The 16,618-nt window shown below is 38.3% G+C and overlaps 2 protein-coding genes across 3 annotated transcripts in view; one reads left to right on the top strand and one right to left on the bottom strand.

The window, feature by feature from the left end:
- The window catches only part of UBAP1 (ubiquitin associated protein 1), a 94,754-nt gene that overhangs the window by 73,953 nt on the left and 4,183 nt on the right, over positions 1 to 16,618 (top strand). For both annotated transcript variants that reach the window (XM_037851304.1, XM_037851305.1), the window contains exon 4: positions 10,509 to 11,435. In XM_037851304.1, coding sequence (XP_037707232.1) covers positions 10,509 to 11,435 — 927 coding nt within the window. The remainder of the gene's footprint in view (positions 1 to 10,508; positions 11,436 to 16,618) is intronic.
- Positions 12,862 to 16,618, bottom strand: part of KIF24 (kinesin family member 24) — a 94,210-nt gene continuing 90,453 nt past the window's right edge. The window contains exon 14 of the mRNA XM_037851303.1: positions 12,862 to 12,912. The gene's annotated coding sequence lies outside the window, so the exon portion shown is untranslated. The remainder of the gene's footprint in view (positions 12,913 to 16,618) is intronic.

Consider the following 16,618-nt stretch of genomic DNA (forward strand, 5'->3'; position numbering starts at 1 on the left):
CTTTATTGATTCATGCAGAAAACTTGGTTTGAGTTCCAAATTGCTGCTGTTTAGGCTTTGCTGGGAATTTTCTGTTTTCTTGATCAATGTGAAGCATTGAAAAGTACCTGGTGTATTATGCTGACTATACTCATAGTACCCATTAATAACAGATGAGGAGATCAAAGACTGGGAGCTCTATTCTTGGGTGGGCCAGTTGAATTTTTTTATTCTCTAACTGGTACATAGCACTCTTAAACTTTGGCTGTCTGGGGTCTCCATGGGAGATTTGGCTGTGGTATTAATGTTAGCTTTCTCCCTACCTTGAGAACAGTCAAACCTAGAATACTAGACAGGGGGCTTGAAGATTCCTATGACTTTGTCATAATTGCCCTTTCCTGATAGTATGAACTTGACTTTTGAGCTAAAATTCCAGCAAAGCAAGCCAGTAAAACTTACACAGCCCTAAGGAGGAGGTGAATAGGGCAGGGGATGGCCACCTACCTGGCTTCCTTTGAATGTGGTAGGGCTGGTGGCCATGGTGGAAACTGGCTCTTAGTGTCATGGTTTAGAGCAGACCCTGAAGTCACTCATACATGGGCTGGAATTGCCATCTAATAGCTGTGTAATCTTGGACAGATTTCTTAAACTCTTCTAGCCTCCATTTCTTCTTCCATTAAGTGGGAATAATCAGCTTTTTTTTTTTTTTTAAGCAGTTTTATTCACACACCTACAATCCATCCAATGTGTACAATCAAAGGCTCTCAGTATAATCAGAGTTGTGCTGTCATCACCACAATCAATTTGAGAACATTTTCATTACTCTACAAACAAAAACCCCATACTCTTTATACCCCCCCCCCATTTTTAATACTTAGCATTGGTATGGTACCTTTTTTACAACTGACGGAAAAATATTAAAATTATACTGTTAACTGTAGTCCATAGTTTGCGTTACATGTATTTGTTCCTTTATACCACCCTATTATTAACACTTTGTAATAATGACATACATTTGTTCTAGTTCATGGAAGAACATTCTTCTATTTGTACTATTAACCACTTTCATTGTCCACAACAGGATTCACTATGTTATACAGTCCTGTGTTTCATCCTCTAGATTTCTGGCTAGTATCATACATGACCTTAAACTTCCTCTTTCAACCACAATCACACTCAAAATTCACTGTTATTGCACTCACAATAATGTGCTCCCATCACATATGTCCATTTCCAAACATTTATAAACAACCTTATTAAAAATTCTGCACAAATTAAGCATAGCTCCCCATTCTCTACCCTCATTCTATCATCTAGCAACCTATATGCTAGATGTTAACTGCATAAGTATGCTGTTTGTATATGGTTCATATTAGTGAGGTCATACAATATTTGTCCTTTTGTGTCTGGCTTATTTCACTTAACATAGTGTCATCAGGTTTCCTCCATGTTGTTGCATGCATCAGGACTTCATTTCTTCTTACAGCTGATTAATATTCCATCATGTATATATCACATTTTGTTTATCCATTTATCAGTTAATATACACTTGGGTTGTTTCCATCTTTTGACAATTGCATATAATGCCACTATGAACATCGGTGTGCATTGCATCCCTGCTTTCATTTCTTCTGAGTATATACCTAGTAGTGGGATTACCAGATCATATGGCAGTTCTGTACTTGGCTTCCTGATAAAACTGCCAAACTGTCTTCCACAGCAGCAGTACCATTTTACATTCCCACCAGCAGTGAATAAGGGTTCCTATTTCTCTGAATCCACTCCAACTTGTAGTTTTCTGTTTGTTTAATAGTGGCTGTTCTAATAGGTGTGAAATGATACCTCATTGTGGTTTTGATTTGCATTTCCCTAACAGCTAGTGAAGATGAACATCTTTTTATGTGCTTTTTAGCCGTTTGTGTTTCCTCTTACCCATTTTAAATTGGGTTGTTTGTCTTTTTATTGTTGAGTTATAGGATTTCGTTATATAATTCTGGATATCAAACCCTTATCAGATATGTGGTTCCCAAATATTTCCTCCCATTGAGTAGGCTGCCTTTTCACCTTTTTGACAAAGTCAATTGTGGCACAAAAGTCTTCAGTTTTCAGGAGGTCCCATTTATCTGTTCTTTCCTTTTGTTACTTGTGCTTTAGTTGGTAAGGTCTAATAAACCACTACCTACCACAAGATCTTGAAGATCCCTACATTTTTTTCTAGGAGTTTTATGGTCCTGGCTCTTATTATTTTTTTAATTCAGTTTTATTGAGATATACCTACATACCATACAATCATCCACGGTGTACAATCAGCTGTTTACAGTACCATCATATAGTTATGCATTCATCACCCCAATCTATTTTGAACATTTTCCTTACACCAGAAAGAATCAGAATAAGAATAAAAAATAAAAGTAAAAAAGGACACCCAAGTCATCCCCCCCATCCCATCCTATCTTTCATTCAGTTTTTGTCCCCATTTTTCTACCTATCCATCCATACCCTGGACAAAGGGAGTCTGAACCACAAGGTTTTCACAATCACAGTGTCACCCCTTGTAAGCTACACAGTTGTACAGTCGTCTTCTAGAGTCAGGGCTACTGGGTTGCAGTTTGATAGTTTCAGGTATTTACTTCTAGCTATTCCAATGCATTAAAACCTAGAAAGGGTTATCTGTGTAGTATGTAAGTATGTCCACCAGAGTGAACTCTCGACTGCGTTTCAAATCTCTCAGCCATTGAAACTTTATTTCGTTTCATTTCGCATCCACCTTTTGGTCAAGAAGATGTTTTCAATCCCATGATGCCAGGTCCGGATTCATCCCCGGGAGTCATAGCCTGCGTTGCCAGGGAGATTTATACCCCTGGGAGTCAGATCCCGTGTAGTGGGGAGGGCAATGGGTTCACCTGCTGAGTTGGCTTAGCTAGAGCTGGCTGTTATTTTTAGCTCTTTGATCCATTTTGAGTTAATTTTTGTGTAAGATATGAGATAGGGTCCTCTTTCATTCTATTAGATATGGATATCCAGTTCTCCCAGCACCATTTGTTGAAGAGACTGTTCTGTCCCAACTGAGTGGACTTTGCTGCCTTGTTGAAAATCAATTGACCATAACTGCACATGCCTATTTCTTAACTCTCAATTCAGTTCCATTGATCAATGTCTAACTTTCTGCCAGCACCACACTGTTTTGACCACTCTAGCTTTTGTAATATGCTTTTAAATCAAGAATTGTGAGTCTTCCATCTTCGTCTTTTTCAAGATTTTTTTGGCCTTCCAAATCAATTTGATAATTGGCTTTGCTATTTCTCCAAAGTAGACTGTTGTACTTTTGATTGGGATTGCATTGAATCTGTAAATCAGTTTGGGTAGAATTGACATCTTAATGATATTTGGTCTTCTAGGCCAAGATCGCAGAATGTCCTGCCATGTATTTAGGTCTTCTTTGATTTCTTTTAGCATTGTTTTGTAGTTTTCTGTGTACAAGTCCTTTACATTGTTGGTTAAGTTTATTCCTAGGTATTTGATTCTTTTAGTTGCTATTGTAAATGGAATTTTTTCCTTGATTTCTTCCTCAGATTACTCCTTACTAGTGTATAGAAACCCTGCTGATAATTTGCAGGTGATCTTGTATCCCCCCACTTTGCTGAACTCATTTATTAGCTCTAGTAGCTTTGTTGTCGATTTTTCCAAACTTTCTAAATATAGGATCGTGTCATCTGCAAATAGTGAAAATTTTACTTCTTCCTTTCCAATTTGGATGCCCTTTATTTCTTTTTCTTGCTTAATGGCTGTAGCTAGAACTTCTATCACAATGTCAAAGAACAGTGACAGTGGACATCCTTGTCTTTTTCCAGATCTTAGAGGGAAAGCTTTCTGCTCTTCACCATTGGGTACAATGTTAGCTGTGGGTTTTTCATATGTGCCCTTTATCGTGTTCAGGAAGTTTCCTTCTGTTCTTACCTTTTGAAATGTTTTCATCAAGAAAGGAATGCTGGATTTTGCCAAATGCCTTTTGAAGTGTTTTCATCAAGAAAGGGATGCTGGATTTTATCAGATGCCCTTTTTTTGGTCAAATGATCTGTGGTTTTTCTTCTTTGATTTGTAAATGTGGTGTATTATATTAATTGATTTTCTTGTGTTGAACCACCCTTGCCTACTTGGAATAATACCCACTTGATTATGGTGTATGATTCTTTTGAAGTGCTATTGGGTTCAGTTTGCTATATTTTATTGAGGATTTTTGCATCTGTGTTCATTAGAGATTTGTCTGTAATTTTCTTTTATTATCTTATCTGGCTTTGGTATTAGGATGATGTTGGCTTCATAGAATGAGTTAGGTATTGTTCCCTCCTCTTAAAATTTTTTTGGAAGGGTTTGAGCAGAATTGGTGTTAATTCTTCTTAGAGTGATTATTAGAATTCAGCTGTGAACCCATCTGGTCCTGAGCTTTTCTTTTTTGGGGGGTTTTTGATGACTGATTCAGTGTTTTTACTTGTTATTGTTTTGTTGAGGTCTTCTGTTTCTTCTAGAGTCAGTGTAGGTTGTTTGTGTGTTTCTACAAATTGTCCGTTTCATCTACGCTGTCTCATTTGTTGGCATACAGTTGTTCCTAATATCCTGTTATGATCTTTCTTATTTTTGTGGGGTCAGTAATAACAACCCCCTCTCATTTCTGATTTTATTTATTTGTGTCTTGTCATTTTGGCTTTGTTGTCTAACTGCTGTCTGTATGTCTCTCTTTCTCTCCCCCTCAGTCCCCCTCTCCCTCCTTCCGTCCCTGTTGTCAATTTCATTTATTTTTGCTCTAATCTTTGTTATTTCTTTCTTTCTGCTTGCTTTGGGATTAGTTGGCTGTTCTTTTTCTAGTTCCTCCAGGTGTGCAGTTAGGTCTTTGATTTTATCTCTTTCTTCTTTTTTAATGTAGGCATTTCGGTCTATAAATTTTCCTCTCAGCAATGCCTTTGCTACATCCCCTAAGTTTTGATATGTTTTGTTCTCGTTTTCCCATGTGTCTTGAGATATTTACTGATTTTTCTTGCAATTTCTTCTTTGACCCACTGATTAAGAGTACGTTGTTTAACCTCCATATATTTGTGAATTTTCCAATTCTGTCTGATATTTATTTCCAGGTTCATTCCATTATGATCAGAGAAAGTATTTTGTATAATTTCAGTCTCTTAATTTTATTGATACCTGTTTTGTGACCCAACATGTGGTCTATTCTGGAGAATGATGTGTGAGTACTTTAAAAGAATAAATACCCTGCTATTCTGGGGTGCAGTGTTCTGTACATGTCTTTTAGGTCTAGTTCATTTATCATATTATTCCTGTTCTGTTTCCTTATTGACCCTTTATCTAGATGTTGTATCTACTGATGAGTGTTGTGTATTATAGTCTCCAACTCTTATTGTAGAGACCTCTATTGCTACCTACATTTTTGCTAGTGTAACTTCCTCAGCACTTTTTTTGGTTACTGTTTGCATGGAGTATCTTTTTCCAGCCTTTCATTTTCAGCCTATATTGTGTCCTTGGGTCTAAGGTGAGTCTTTTGTAGGCAGCAAATAGATGTATCATTTTTTTTAATCCATCCTGCCAATCTTTGTCTTTTGATTGGGGAGTTTAATTCAGTAACATTCAGTGTTATTACTATAAAGACAATACTTACTTCAACCATTTTATCCTTAGGCTTTTATATGTCATATCTTGTTTTTGCCTCTCTTTTTGCCGTTTTGTTACCCTTTTTGATAATCTTCATTTTTACACACTCCGCAAAGCCTCTCTCTCCTGTCTTGTCTTTTCAGCCTGAAGAACTCCTTTTAGGATTTCTTGTTGGGCAGGTCTTTTGTTAAAGAACTCTCTCAGCTTCTGTTTATCTGTGACTATTTTAAACTCCCCCTCATTTTTCGAAGGACAGTTTTGCCATATAATTCTTGGCTGGCATATTTTCTCTTTCAGTATCTTTTATATATTATACCACTGCCTTCTTGCCTCCATAGTTTCTGATGAGAAATAGGAATTTAGTCTTATTGAGCAGCCCTTGTGTGTGATGGATTCCTTTTCTCTTGCTGCTTTCTGAATTCTCTCTTTATCTTTGGCAGTTAACAGTTTGACTAGTTATGTGTCTGGGAGTAGGTCTGTTAGGATTTATTCTGTTTGGAGCACGTTGTGCTTCTTGGATACGTATATTCATGTCTTTCGTAAGAGTTGGGGGTTTTGGCCATTATTTCCTCGAATAGTCTTTCTGCTTCCTTTCCTTTCTCTTTTTCTGGGACACCCATGATGCATAATTTTGTGCTCTTTGTGCTGTCATTCATTTCCCTGAGACCCTGCTCAAGTTTTTCCATTCTTTTCTCTATTTGTTCTTTTGTTTATTAGATTTTGGATGGCCTGTCCACTAGCTTGTTGATCCTTCCTTCTGCCTGTTCAAAAATGCTGTTGTATGCTTCCAGCATATTTTTTTAATTAAATTCAGTTTTATTGAAATATATTCACATACCATACAGTCATCCATGGTGTACAGTCAGCTGTTCACAGTATCATATAGTTATGCATTCATCACCACAATATATTTCTGAACATTTTCCTTACATCAGAAAGAATCAGAATAAGAATAACAAATAAAAGTAAAATAGAACACCCAAGTCATCCTCCCCCCTTCCCACCCTATTTTTCATGTAGTTTTTGTCCCCATTTTTCTACTCATCGATCCATACACTAGATGAAGGGAGTGTGATCCACAAAGTTTTCACAATCACATTGTCTCCCCTTGAAATCTACATTGTTATACAGTCATCTTCAGGAGTCCGGACTACTGGGTTGGAGTTTGACAGTTCCAGGCATTCACCTCCAGCTATTCCAATACATCAAAACCTAAGAGGTGTCATCTATACAGGGCATAAGAATGTCCACCAGAGTGACCTCTCGACTCCATTTGAAATCATTTCTCTCAGCCACTGAAACTTCATTTCGTTTCATTTTGCGTCCCCTTTTGTCAAGAAGATATTTTCAATCTCACGATGCCGTACCAGATTCATCCCCAGGAGTCATATCCTGCGTTGCCAGGGAGATTTACACCCCCGGGAGTCCCTCCAGTATATTTTTTAATCTCTTCTATTGTGCCTTTCATTCCCTTGAGTTCTGTTACTTTTCTTTGCAAGCTTTCAGATTCTTTATGTTGCCTTCTTTTTTTTTTTTTTCAGGTTGTTCAGTCAAGTCAATGTCATATTTAATGAATGTTAGGAAGAGAAATTTGGATAGACGTATGCACTCATATATGCACATGAAAGTGGCAATGGGTAAAAAAGTAATTTCTTACCCAGTGTCAGAATTTTTATTAAGCGCATTTCCATTAATTGAACAAACAACCTTATGAACCCTTATGTTAAGCCATATGTGAAGAAACTCCATGGGAGAGAGCTTTTTTTTTGTTTTTTCACCCCTTAGAAAATCTTTTCTTACTCTGAAACTTCACATTGATTTCCCTTGTACAATTGCATCACATACTTCTCCATAGTTTCTAATGTATACAGCTTTCAGAACTTAAACTCTTGCCTTTTTACTCAAATATTTCAATTACCTATATGTAAACTTCAAATCATTTCACCTTAATAAGTTTATTTTAAAAAATACATATATACACACACTCCAATTCAGATAATAGAATCTCCCATAGTATAACAATATTTTTATATAAAACATTAATTCAGTCTCCTTTTAACAAGCCTAATTAGAGGAAATATTTATTCTTTATAAATTTTATACAGTATTCATTTTTTAATCTTACTTAAAAAAAGCAAAAAACTGTGCCTTTAAACCAGAGTGCAGGAGGACATACCTGCAAGGGAAATGGCGTGCATATCTAGTTTTAGCACACATTGCCTTCTTAGTATCCTTATTTCTTTTTTCCTTCCTCTCATTGAATTGATTTAGATTTGTTTGAACATCTTTGATTAGTTGTTCCAAATTCTGTATCTCCTCCAAATTTTTAATTTCTTCCTTTGGGCCATATCCTTCTGTTTCTTAGTATGGCTTGTAATTTTTGCCTGATATCTGTGCATCTGATTATCTTGATAAAATTATTCTGAAGATAAGTTTTTCTTTCTTGTCTCAGATTTTGTTGTTGATTGGGTTTGTATTAAGGCTCTTCTTTGATATTTGATTCATCTTAGCCAAAACAAGGCCAGGGATCCATGCAGAGGTTGAAGACCAGTTCCAAAGGGCCCTAGGGAGAGGGTGAGGAAAAATGCCAAAAAGCCTTTATATCTTTCCAGGGCTGTGCTTTCCTGCCCTGCCCAGCAGATGGTACTCTTTGGCAACCTATTTCCTGCAACCCTAAGAAGGCAGTGTATGTTTAGCCTTCTGCCAGCTCCGCCTGATGCGGGTCAAAAATTGGCGCTGTAGTGCCTGTCCGGGATGAGTTAAAGCAGCTGGACACCGCAGTCTAAATTCACTGGCCAATAGCTAGATCAGTACTGTGCTGTGTCCCCCTCTGTTCTTAGGGAGGGGGACTTTCGTGGCTTTCCGAGCCCGCAGCAGTCTGCCAGGCAGGGACTGGGCTGACCTGAAGCTTCTCGTGTCAAGGTTGGAGGATTGGCGCCGGGAGCCGCAGCTGAGGGAGTTAACTCACAGTTTTTCACCATAGTTGCTTAGTCTCTTTGTTCCAATCTTCCCTGGATATTGTGTAGTTCTCCTCTGGTGTTTGGAGTCCCCAAACTGTTGTTTCAGATGTTTCTTCCTATCTGTTCTGTGTTTTTGTAAGAGGAGTGAGCCTTACAACTCCCTATCAGGCCCTGATAATCAGCTTTAATATTGTGAGGATTAAATAAAAGAATGCATTTATGATGCTTACTGTGTTTCCAGTTTCTTCACAAATGTTTAATGCTGTCCTTTATTATTGTACTTTCATACCACATTCTTATTTTAACATTTCTGATTTTTTTCCTGGATATTTTTCCTTTGTTCCATTTATTCTATATTACTTTGATAATTAGAAAACAAAAGCTCAGTGAAGGTTTTATTGAAAGGGAAAGAAATTTCCAGTTGTTCTTGGGTATAAAATTTCAGAGACCTGTTTACAGGCAATGGAAATTTGGTTCCAGCTTCAGTTTTTGGTGAAAGAAACCAGTTGCAAATTAGGTATCTTCCACTGTTAGAAATAGCACAGCCTTTGCCTAGTGATGTATTTTCACTGATCTGTTCGGTGGTGAAAAGAAAGCACACTGATCCCCCATGTGTCTTTCTGGAGCATAGCAACTGGCTCAGGGATTTAAACTAACCTCTTCACATGTGCATTTCTCAGCTGCCTTGTGCTGTTTAAAGCTGAAAGGCATGGGATGACTATGTCTAGAGGCACTTTATTATGTGTCTACTCTCTAAAATGCTTGTCTCAGCATAATAACCCTCTAAACTCTGCCCCCCCCTTCACCCTTTATATGTCTCTAACTTTGGATATGTACACATTTTTCAGCTCTGGTGCTTAAGAGTGAGTGCCAAAAGTTCTGATTTCTTGTGTGCTAGGTGAATTTTTCTTTATATTATAGGTGTATTTTTTTAAAGTGCACAAATAAAGGTACTGTTAAGGAACCATGCACTTTGCTCTGTAAAATCTTAATTCAAATGTATCTGGGTTTCTTACTAAGCAGTTTTCCTGCATTTTGAAGTATAAACTGCTCATTATAATCTAAGACCATAGTGGTTTAAGTGCATGGAATCTGTAGTCAGACTGCTTGGCACCAAATCCAGGCTTCTACTTTAACCGGCATTATGACCTTTGGGCAGATTACTTACGCTTTCTCATCTTTAAAGTAGGGATAACAATAGAACCTGCCTTAAAGGATTTTTAAGAAAATCTAGAGAGTTGATACATGAAAAGTGCATAGAAATCAAGCATGGCTCATTGAAGTGCTTCATAAGTGTTTGCTGCTGTCATTACTGCTGACTACATGATCTCTATAAGGCATTGTGTTAGATAATAGAGAATCAAAGAGGGTCTCTGGCCCAGTTCCTGTCCACAAGAGGCTTGTGATATGGTTGGAGAAGTGTTTAGAGACACACTTGGGCTCGCCATCACAAGTGATTGACAGAGATTTATTCTTTAACAATTTAGAGGAAGGAATGGACTGACCATCAGGCAAGCTTCATAGAGGTGGTTGAGCTAGCTCTGCCTGAGACTGATGGCACATTCTGGGAGGAGAAATGGTTTGAGAGGAGAGAGGTAGGGGAAAGAAGCAAAGGTACATCTGAACTGGTATATAAGACTAGAGGAGGTGGGAGCTTTTGCTAATTAATTTCTACAGGTAATCTGGGTGCATAGTTTGACTAAATAGTATAGGGAATTGGAAGCCTTCATTTTCTTAAGCGGGGATCATCACATGTACCTTAAATGCTGCCTTACCCAGTTTTCCCCCTGTACAGAAGTGGGTGAGGAGGATGTGAAGGGTGAGGAGGATGTGAAGGGGAAGGAGGACCTAAAGGGGGCGGGGGAAAGGCACCCATCTGGTTTCACACATCCTTTCTCTGCTGTCTCTTTGCAGTATGATTTCTCGTTGGAAAAGAAAACCATTGAATGGGCGGAAGATACTAAGAAAATCCAAGAAGCCCAGTGGGAAGCTGAGTGCAAGGCTGAGGAAGCAGAAGCTAAAGTGAATTCTAAGAGTGGTCCAGAGGGTGATAGCAAAATGAGCTATTCCAAGACTCACAGTACATCCACAATGCCACCGCCCATCAATCCTATCCTTGCCAGCTTACAGCATAACAGCATCCTCACCCCGACTCGGGTCAGCAGCAGTGCTGCAAAACAGAAAGTTCTCAGTCCACCCCACACAAAGGCAGATTTCAATCCTGCTGACTTTGAGTGCGAAGAGGACCCATTTGATAATCTGGAGTTAAAAACTATTGATGAGAAGGAAGAGCTGAGAAACATTCTGGTAGGAACCACTGGACCCATTATGGCTCAGATTTTGGACAATAACTTGCCCAGAGGAGGCTCTGGGTCTGTATTACAGGATGAGGAAGTCCTGGCATCCTTGGAGCGGGCAACTCTAGATTTCAAGCCTCTTCACAAACCCAATGGCTTTATAACCTTACCACAGTTGGGCAACTGTGAAAAGATGTCACTGTCTTCCAAAGTGTCCCTCCCCCCCATCCCTGCAGTAAGCAATATCAAATCTCTGTCCTTTCCCAAACTTGATTCTGATGACACTAATCAGAAGACAGCCAAGCTGGTGAGCACTTTCCATAGCACATCCTGCCTCCGCAGTGGCACGTTCCGGAATTCCCTAAAGCCTTCCGCCCAGAGCAGTGCCAGTGAGCTCAATGGGAATCATACTCTTGGGCTTTCAGCTTTGAACTTGGACAGTGGCACAGAGGTGCCAACCCTGTCCCCCTCCTCCCAGCTGCCTTCCCTCTCTGTCTTGTCTGTGTGCACAGAAGAATCATCACCTCCAAATACAGGTCCCATGGTAAGCCTTTTAAATCCTCCTCCAAATTAGACCTCCAAAGAATTCGAAATTCTGCCTAGGAACTCCCACCCTCACATTCTTTTCAAGGTTTAGGGCAAGATGAGGCGTGGCCAAATCAACCTTGTTTATGTAGGTCTGTACAATTCTGGTCAGTTTTCTGAGAACAGTTATTATTAGCTTTGATCTGCTCTTGGTAATGTTTACTTGTTCCTTCCTGCAACTTTTTGGTCTTTTCCTTCCTAAAGATAATGAATGTTATGTGAATGATGTTTTCCTGGCTATTCACATGATTCTTTTCTGTACTGTCTTGTCTCTTGTTTGCTTTTTTAAATGACTTTCTTTGTACTCGACTTTTTTCTTTTGCCTTCATTTTTAAAGCTTGTTTGGTACTACTCATTCTATCTTCTCCTTGACCCTTCCCCATCCTATTCTGCCCTGAAGCATGGTTCTTTTGTGTACCATGGTTCAGCTAGCTTGGGGATACATTTCCTCTAACTGAATGGTGCCATAGTAGCTGGGATGTTTATGTTGGAAATCCAGGCACAAGGTGGAAGTCTGTCATTTGTAATCCTGCAGCTTGATTTTGAAGAGTTTTCTCACTGCTAAGAATTGTGCCATTTTCTCCAAAGGGAGGGAGAGGTCAAGATGGAACATGGGAAATTCAGATTTAGTATAGAAGGATGGATTAATACAAAAGTTGCAACTTGTATCATCCTGAAGAAAATCTGATTTTGTCTCACACAATGAAGTTGCAAATACAGCCAGCTTCCGTTGTCACAAAGTGTAGGCTTAGCTCTCGTCTTGCATATAATGTTATTTCATTCTAGAATAAAAATAATAGAAATCCAAGAAACTTTTGCTACACCAGCTCACAAATTTTTTTTTTTTTAATGACAAAGTATATATCAAGAGTCTATTTGGCAAGAAAAGAGCCTAATGGTATTGGTGAAATATCTGTCAGATTTTAACAAGCCTGCTATTTGAGCTGGGTGGAAGATGAAGTCTTGGCTTGTTTTCCAACAAATGCAGTGTCTCCACAGTAGTATTCTTGGTAAATGATTATCTCTGTGTGAGTGCTTTTAGTGTCAGAGAGCTCTCTGCTTCTTGTAAACTTCCATGAACTTGGGCCCAGATAAACTCAGAGTGCCGAAGGCCTGGTATTATCTCATGGGAGTGGGTTCTTCCTAATTCTTCCTGGTTGTAGGACTCTGGTCAGCATTATATTCCTCTTCATGGCTTGTATGCTTTAGAGAAATTAAAAGATCTACCCTGGAGAGATTGGCGATCCTCAGCCACTCCCCGCTTTAAAGTTACATCAACCATTTAGAGACCAAAACCCAATTGAACTAATAGTAGAAATCGTCCTCAAACCAAAACACTCATTATTCTTTGACCTACCTGGCTGTGGAGTTTCTTTCTGACTCATCCATCTCTATGTGGGAAGGGGCCTGCTTCTTGTTGGCTTGGGAGCTTGCTGCTTTCAACAGAAAGATATAAACAGAGGTGAAGTTGTGGTGTTCTGTGGAGTTCATGACCCATGAGTAAACTTCGTGCACATCACAAGTAGTTTCCTACCCTTGATCTTACTCTGAGTCTTTGTGGCCCACGATAGAACATCTCCAAGTGAGAGAAGCATTTCTCTCCAGGATAGTTAGTGACTTGAGACAGGTAGTGGTGATCACCTGGGCTGTGTACACCCCTCACGTAGGAATGCACAGGGAAGTCTGAATTTGTTTGTTGGCTATTTTAAGCCTAGTTTTTGGGACTGCTTTTTCAGTTTTTTAATTTTATGTTTTACTATTTATGTAAACTAATTTAAGATGTTGAGAAATTTATGGGATCATCTTGAGAACACTTTTATAATGTACCCTTATTCTGAGTGCAGCATAGGGCTGCCTGACCTAGCCAAGGTCTCTTCTCACAGCCTCTCTGCCCTTTAGGTGCTTTGCTGTGCTTGTAGGTCAAGTTGATCCTGCCATTGGGTTCTCTTTCTCCAGATGTGGATACATTTTTTTACTCATTCAGAATTACTTCAAGAAAATCTTTCTGCCTTTTCCCTTACACTTTTGATTTCTGAATTTACTAATTGTGGCCAGTAAGCATAAGAAGGTAGCACCCATTTGCCTTTAAATTGTATTTTTAAAATTATTTTTGATGTGGAATTTTTCAGGTACTCAAGAATGTTTTTTATGTTGCTGTTGCTTTAATACTTACAAAGTTCTCCATCTCTGGATTTAAAAAATGAATTTATTTTTATCAAAATAATACAAGCTCATTTTTACGAAACCAGATAGCTTTATTAAAAGACTATAATGAAAACTAGCAGCTCCCGGGCCTCACCTCTCCACATTCTCCTCAGTTTTGCCTCCCATAGTTAAGCTGTTTCAGTTCTTCAAGATATTTCTGCTGGGATTTATCTCTATTTCTAAATAAAATGTGTATATATTTCTAAACTTGTCAGTTTTAGACAGTTTTCTATTTCCTGTTGTTATAGTGGTTGATAATTTAGTGCTTGAAATAGCCCCTCCCCCACTTCCTTCTTTTATCCTCCCTCATATTTATATTGCAGATTTTGGGTAAATTAATGTTATAGTCCACATTATTATGATTGGGTAAATATTTATTGTTGAGTTCTGAGAGTACATTATGATTCTTTTTTTTACAGCTTTTTATTTCTCATAAACTGCCTTGTTTCTGAAATTTGCTTAGTTTCTGTGTACCTATTGCTCATTTTGACCATATGTTCCAAGAGATCTTTCAAAGGCCTGATGATAATTTTCTCAAACATTTAAATAACACATTGGTTAACCTGTCAGTATTTAAGTCCTTGCATACCTAAAGATGTTTTAATTTTGCCCTAGTGTTTGAATAATAGTTTGGCTGGATAGAGATTTTATAATTGGGGATCATTTTCTTTTCAAGGTGTTGCTCCTTTTTCTTCCCTTAACTTCTTAATTGAAGTATAAGCTCCATTGATTTGTAACATTCCAGTATTCTCCTGATTTCTACTTTCTTCCTTCCTTCCCTCTTGCTACCCACTGTCGCCACCTCCAGGAACTTTTGGATTCTTTTCTTCATCTCTGGGGATTTGAAATTTACCAGTGATATGCCTTGTTCATTTGTGTTGGCCCCCATGGATCCTTTAAAACTGAGGCTCAACTCATTTTAAAAGTTCCGGGAATTTTTTTGTATTTCTTGGGTAATTTTCTCCCTCTGTTTCTTGGTTCTTTCTCTGGAACTCCTATAAGCTGGATGTTGGACCTTCTTGACTGATATTCTAAGTTTCTGTCCTTTTCTATTTCCTCTTTGTCTTTATATTTTACTTTCTGGAATATATCCTTGACTATCTTACAACTTTAAAAAAATCTTAAAATCATTTAAATAAAAATTTTACTTTATCATATTTTAAATTTCCAAGTGTTTTGTCTATTCCCTCTTTTGGTTTGGTGTCATCTTTCATGTTGGTGACTTGGGCTTTCTATTCACATTTAAGAGTGAGACAATAAAAACCAATCAGGATGGGGTAGTGTGTTGGGAATGTGCTTGCTAACCATTAGGCTTCACTATAGGTTGAAGGTTAGTTATTTTTGTTTTGTTTTGTTTTTTTGAGGTGAACCCCCTAAAATATCAGCATTTGAGAAGATTTTGGGGGCTATTCAGTTTCTCCAGAGAATTCTGTTTGAGGGCTAGGAAGATTAGGGAAGGCTTACATAGACTGACTTAATCCCTGTTTTGGTTCTTGACACTGTACCTGGTGTCCTTTATTAATCCATTTCTGTCTCTTTTCACATTTCCTAGGGACTGAACCTTTTGGCTCCTGCAGAGGGTGGGAAAGGTTTTGTCTGAAGCTCTCACTGCTCTAATCACTGCCTTTCTTGCCCATGCCTTATCCCAACTGTATCTGGTACTTTCAAATGCTGAATACCGTAGTCCTGAGCGGCTGGGCTGACTCTACACTTTCCCACTTAATTTGTAACTTCATTGCTTCTGCCATTGCCGTTTGTTAGCTTTCACATTCTAAGTTAATTGACTACAAAGGTTATTATAGTTTTAATTATTTTATTACCATTTTAGTGGGCTTTTGGGAGGGAAAGACTATAAAAACAATTGATCAACATGAAGTGTTAAATGAAACCCTCCCTTTGTAAATCCTAATAGACTTCCATTTATTCAATAACTGTTGATCAAGGCCCACTAAATGCCAAGCCCACAGCTAGGCCCTGGGGATTCAAAAATGCATGTGATGGCTCCCTAACCTAGGAGTGGTAAGTACTGTGCTAACACTGACCAAAACCCTGTGGGACGATAGGAGGGGAGGTAGCTGCCACAGGTGTGTGGTGAGCGTGTGCGTTCATGTGTTAACGGTGGGCTGGAGGAGGCATTTGGGAGGACATGGCAGAAGAGCTGTCTGGCTTGAGGGTAGGCCTTGAAGGCCGCCTGGACATAAAAAGGGGGGCCACCTTCTAAAACCCAGAGTGTTTCCACAGGGCTCTTAAGAAGCTTTGAAGCACTAATATTTATATCCTCGCACAAACTTACTTTCCCTTTCCCTCAAACACTAATCAATTTGAAAAAAATATTTCTCATTTTTCTCTGTAGTTTCATTTGTGTTCATTATAAGTATATAGCATTTTAGTCATCGAGTATGAAGAGCCCATTTTATGCTGGAGGCAGCCCCCTCTCCCTCAGGAATTGAATTTTATCCTGTGATTGGGAAAAGCTGTTGGTTTTTAAAAAGTTTTATCTGTATTAATTTTAAGTGCCCTGGATTAAAAAGCTTTAGTGAGTAACCTGGGAACTTAAACACTATTGTGTCATAATTTTAATGAAGGATCCTTTTAAACATCATCCATTTGGGGTCTTCCTGATTAGACCAGTGCCTGTTTGATTCATACAATGTTTATGTGAAGGTAACATTTCATTTTGTCCCTAGGAAAATATCACTGATCCTAACATTTAAAATCCCATGCATTTTTAAAAAATGTAGCTGTAATCATAGAGCATATACACTTAAATCTTTTTTCTTTTCACTTAATATAAATGCTTTGGAAATGTCATTTAAATAGCTATCCAGTCATGTGGATCTTCATTGTTAACTTACCCTGTACCCTATGTTTGATATTTAGGTTGACCCTAATTATTATAAATGATGCTGAGGTGATATTACGCATAAATACTGGTTT

The sequence above is a fragment of the Choloepus didactylus genome, chromosome 10 (assembly GCF_015220235.1).
Source record: "Choloepus didactylus isolate mChoDid1 chromosome 10, mChoDid1.pri, whole genome shotgun sequence".
Taxonomy (NCBI): domain Eukaryota; kingdom Metazoa; phylum Chordata; class Mammalia; order Pilosa; family Megalonychidae; genus Choloepus; species Choloepus didactylus.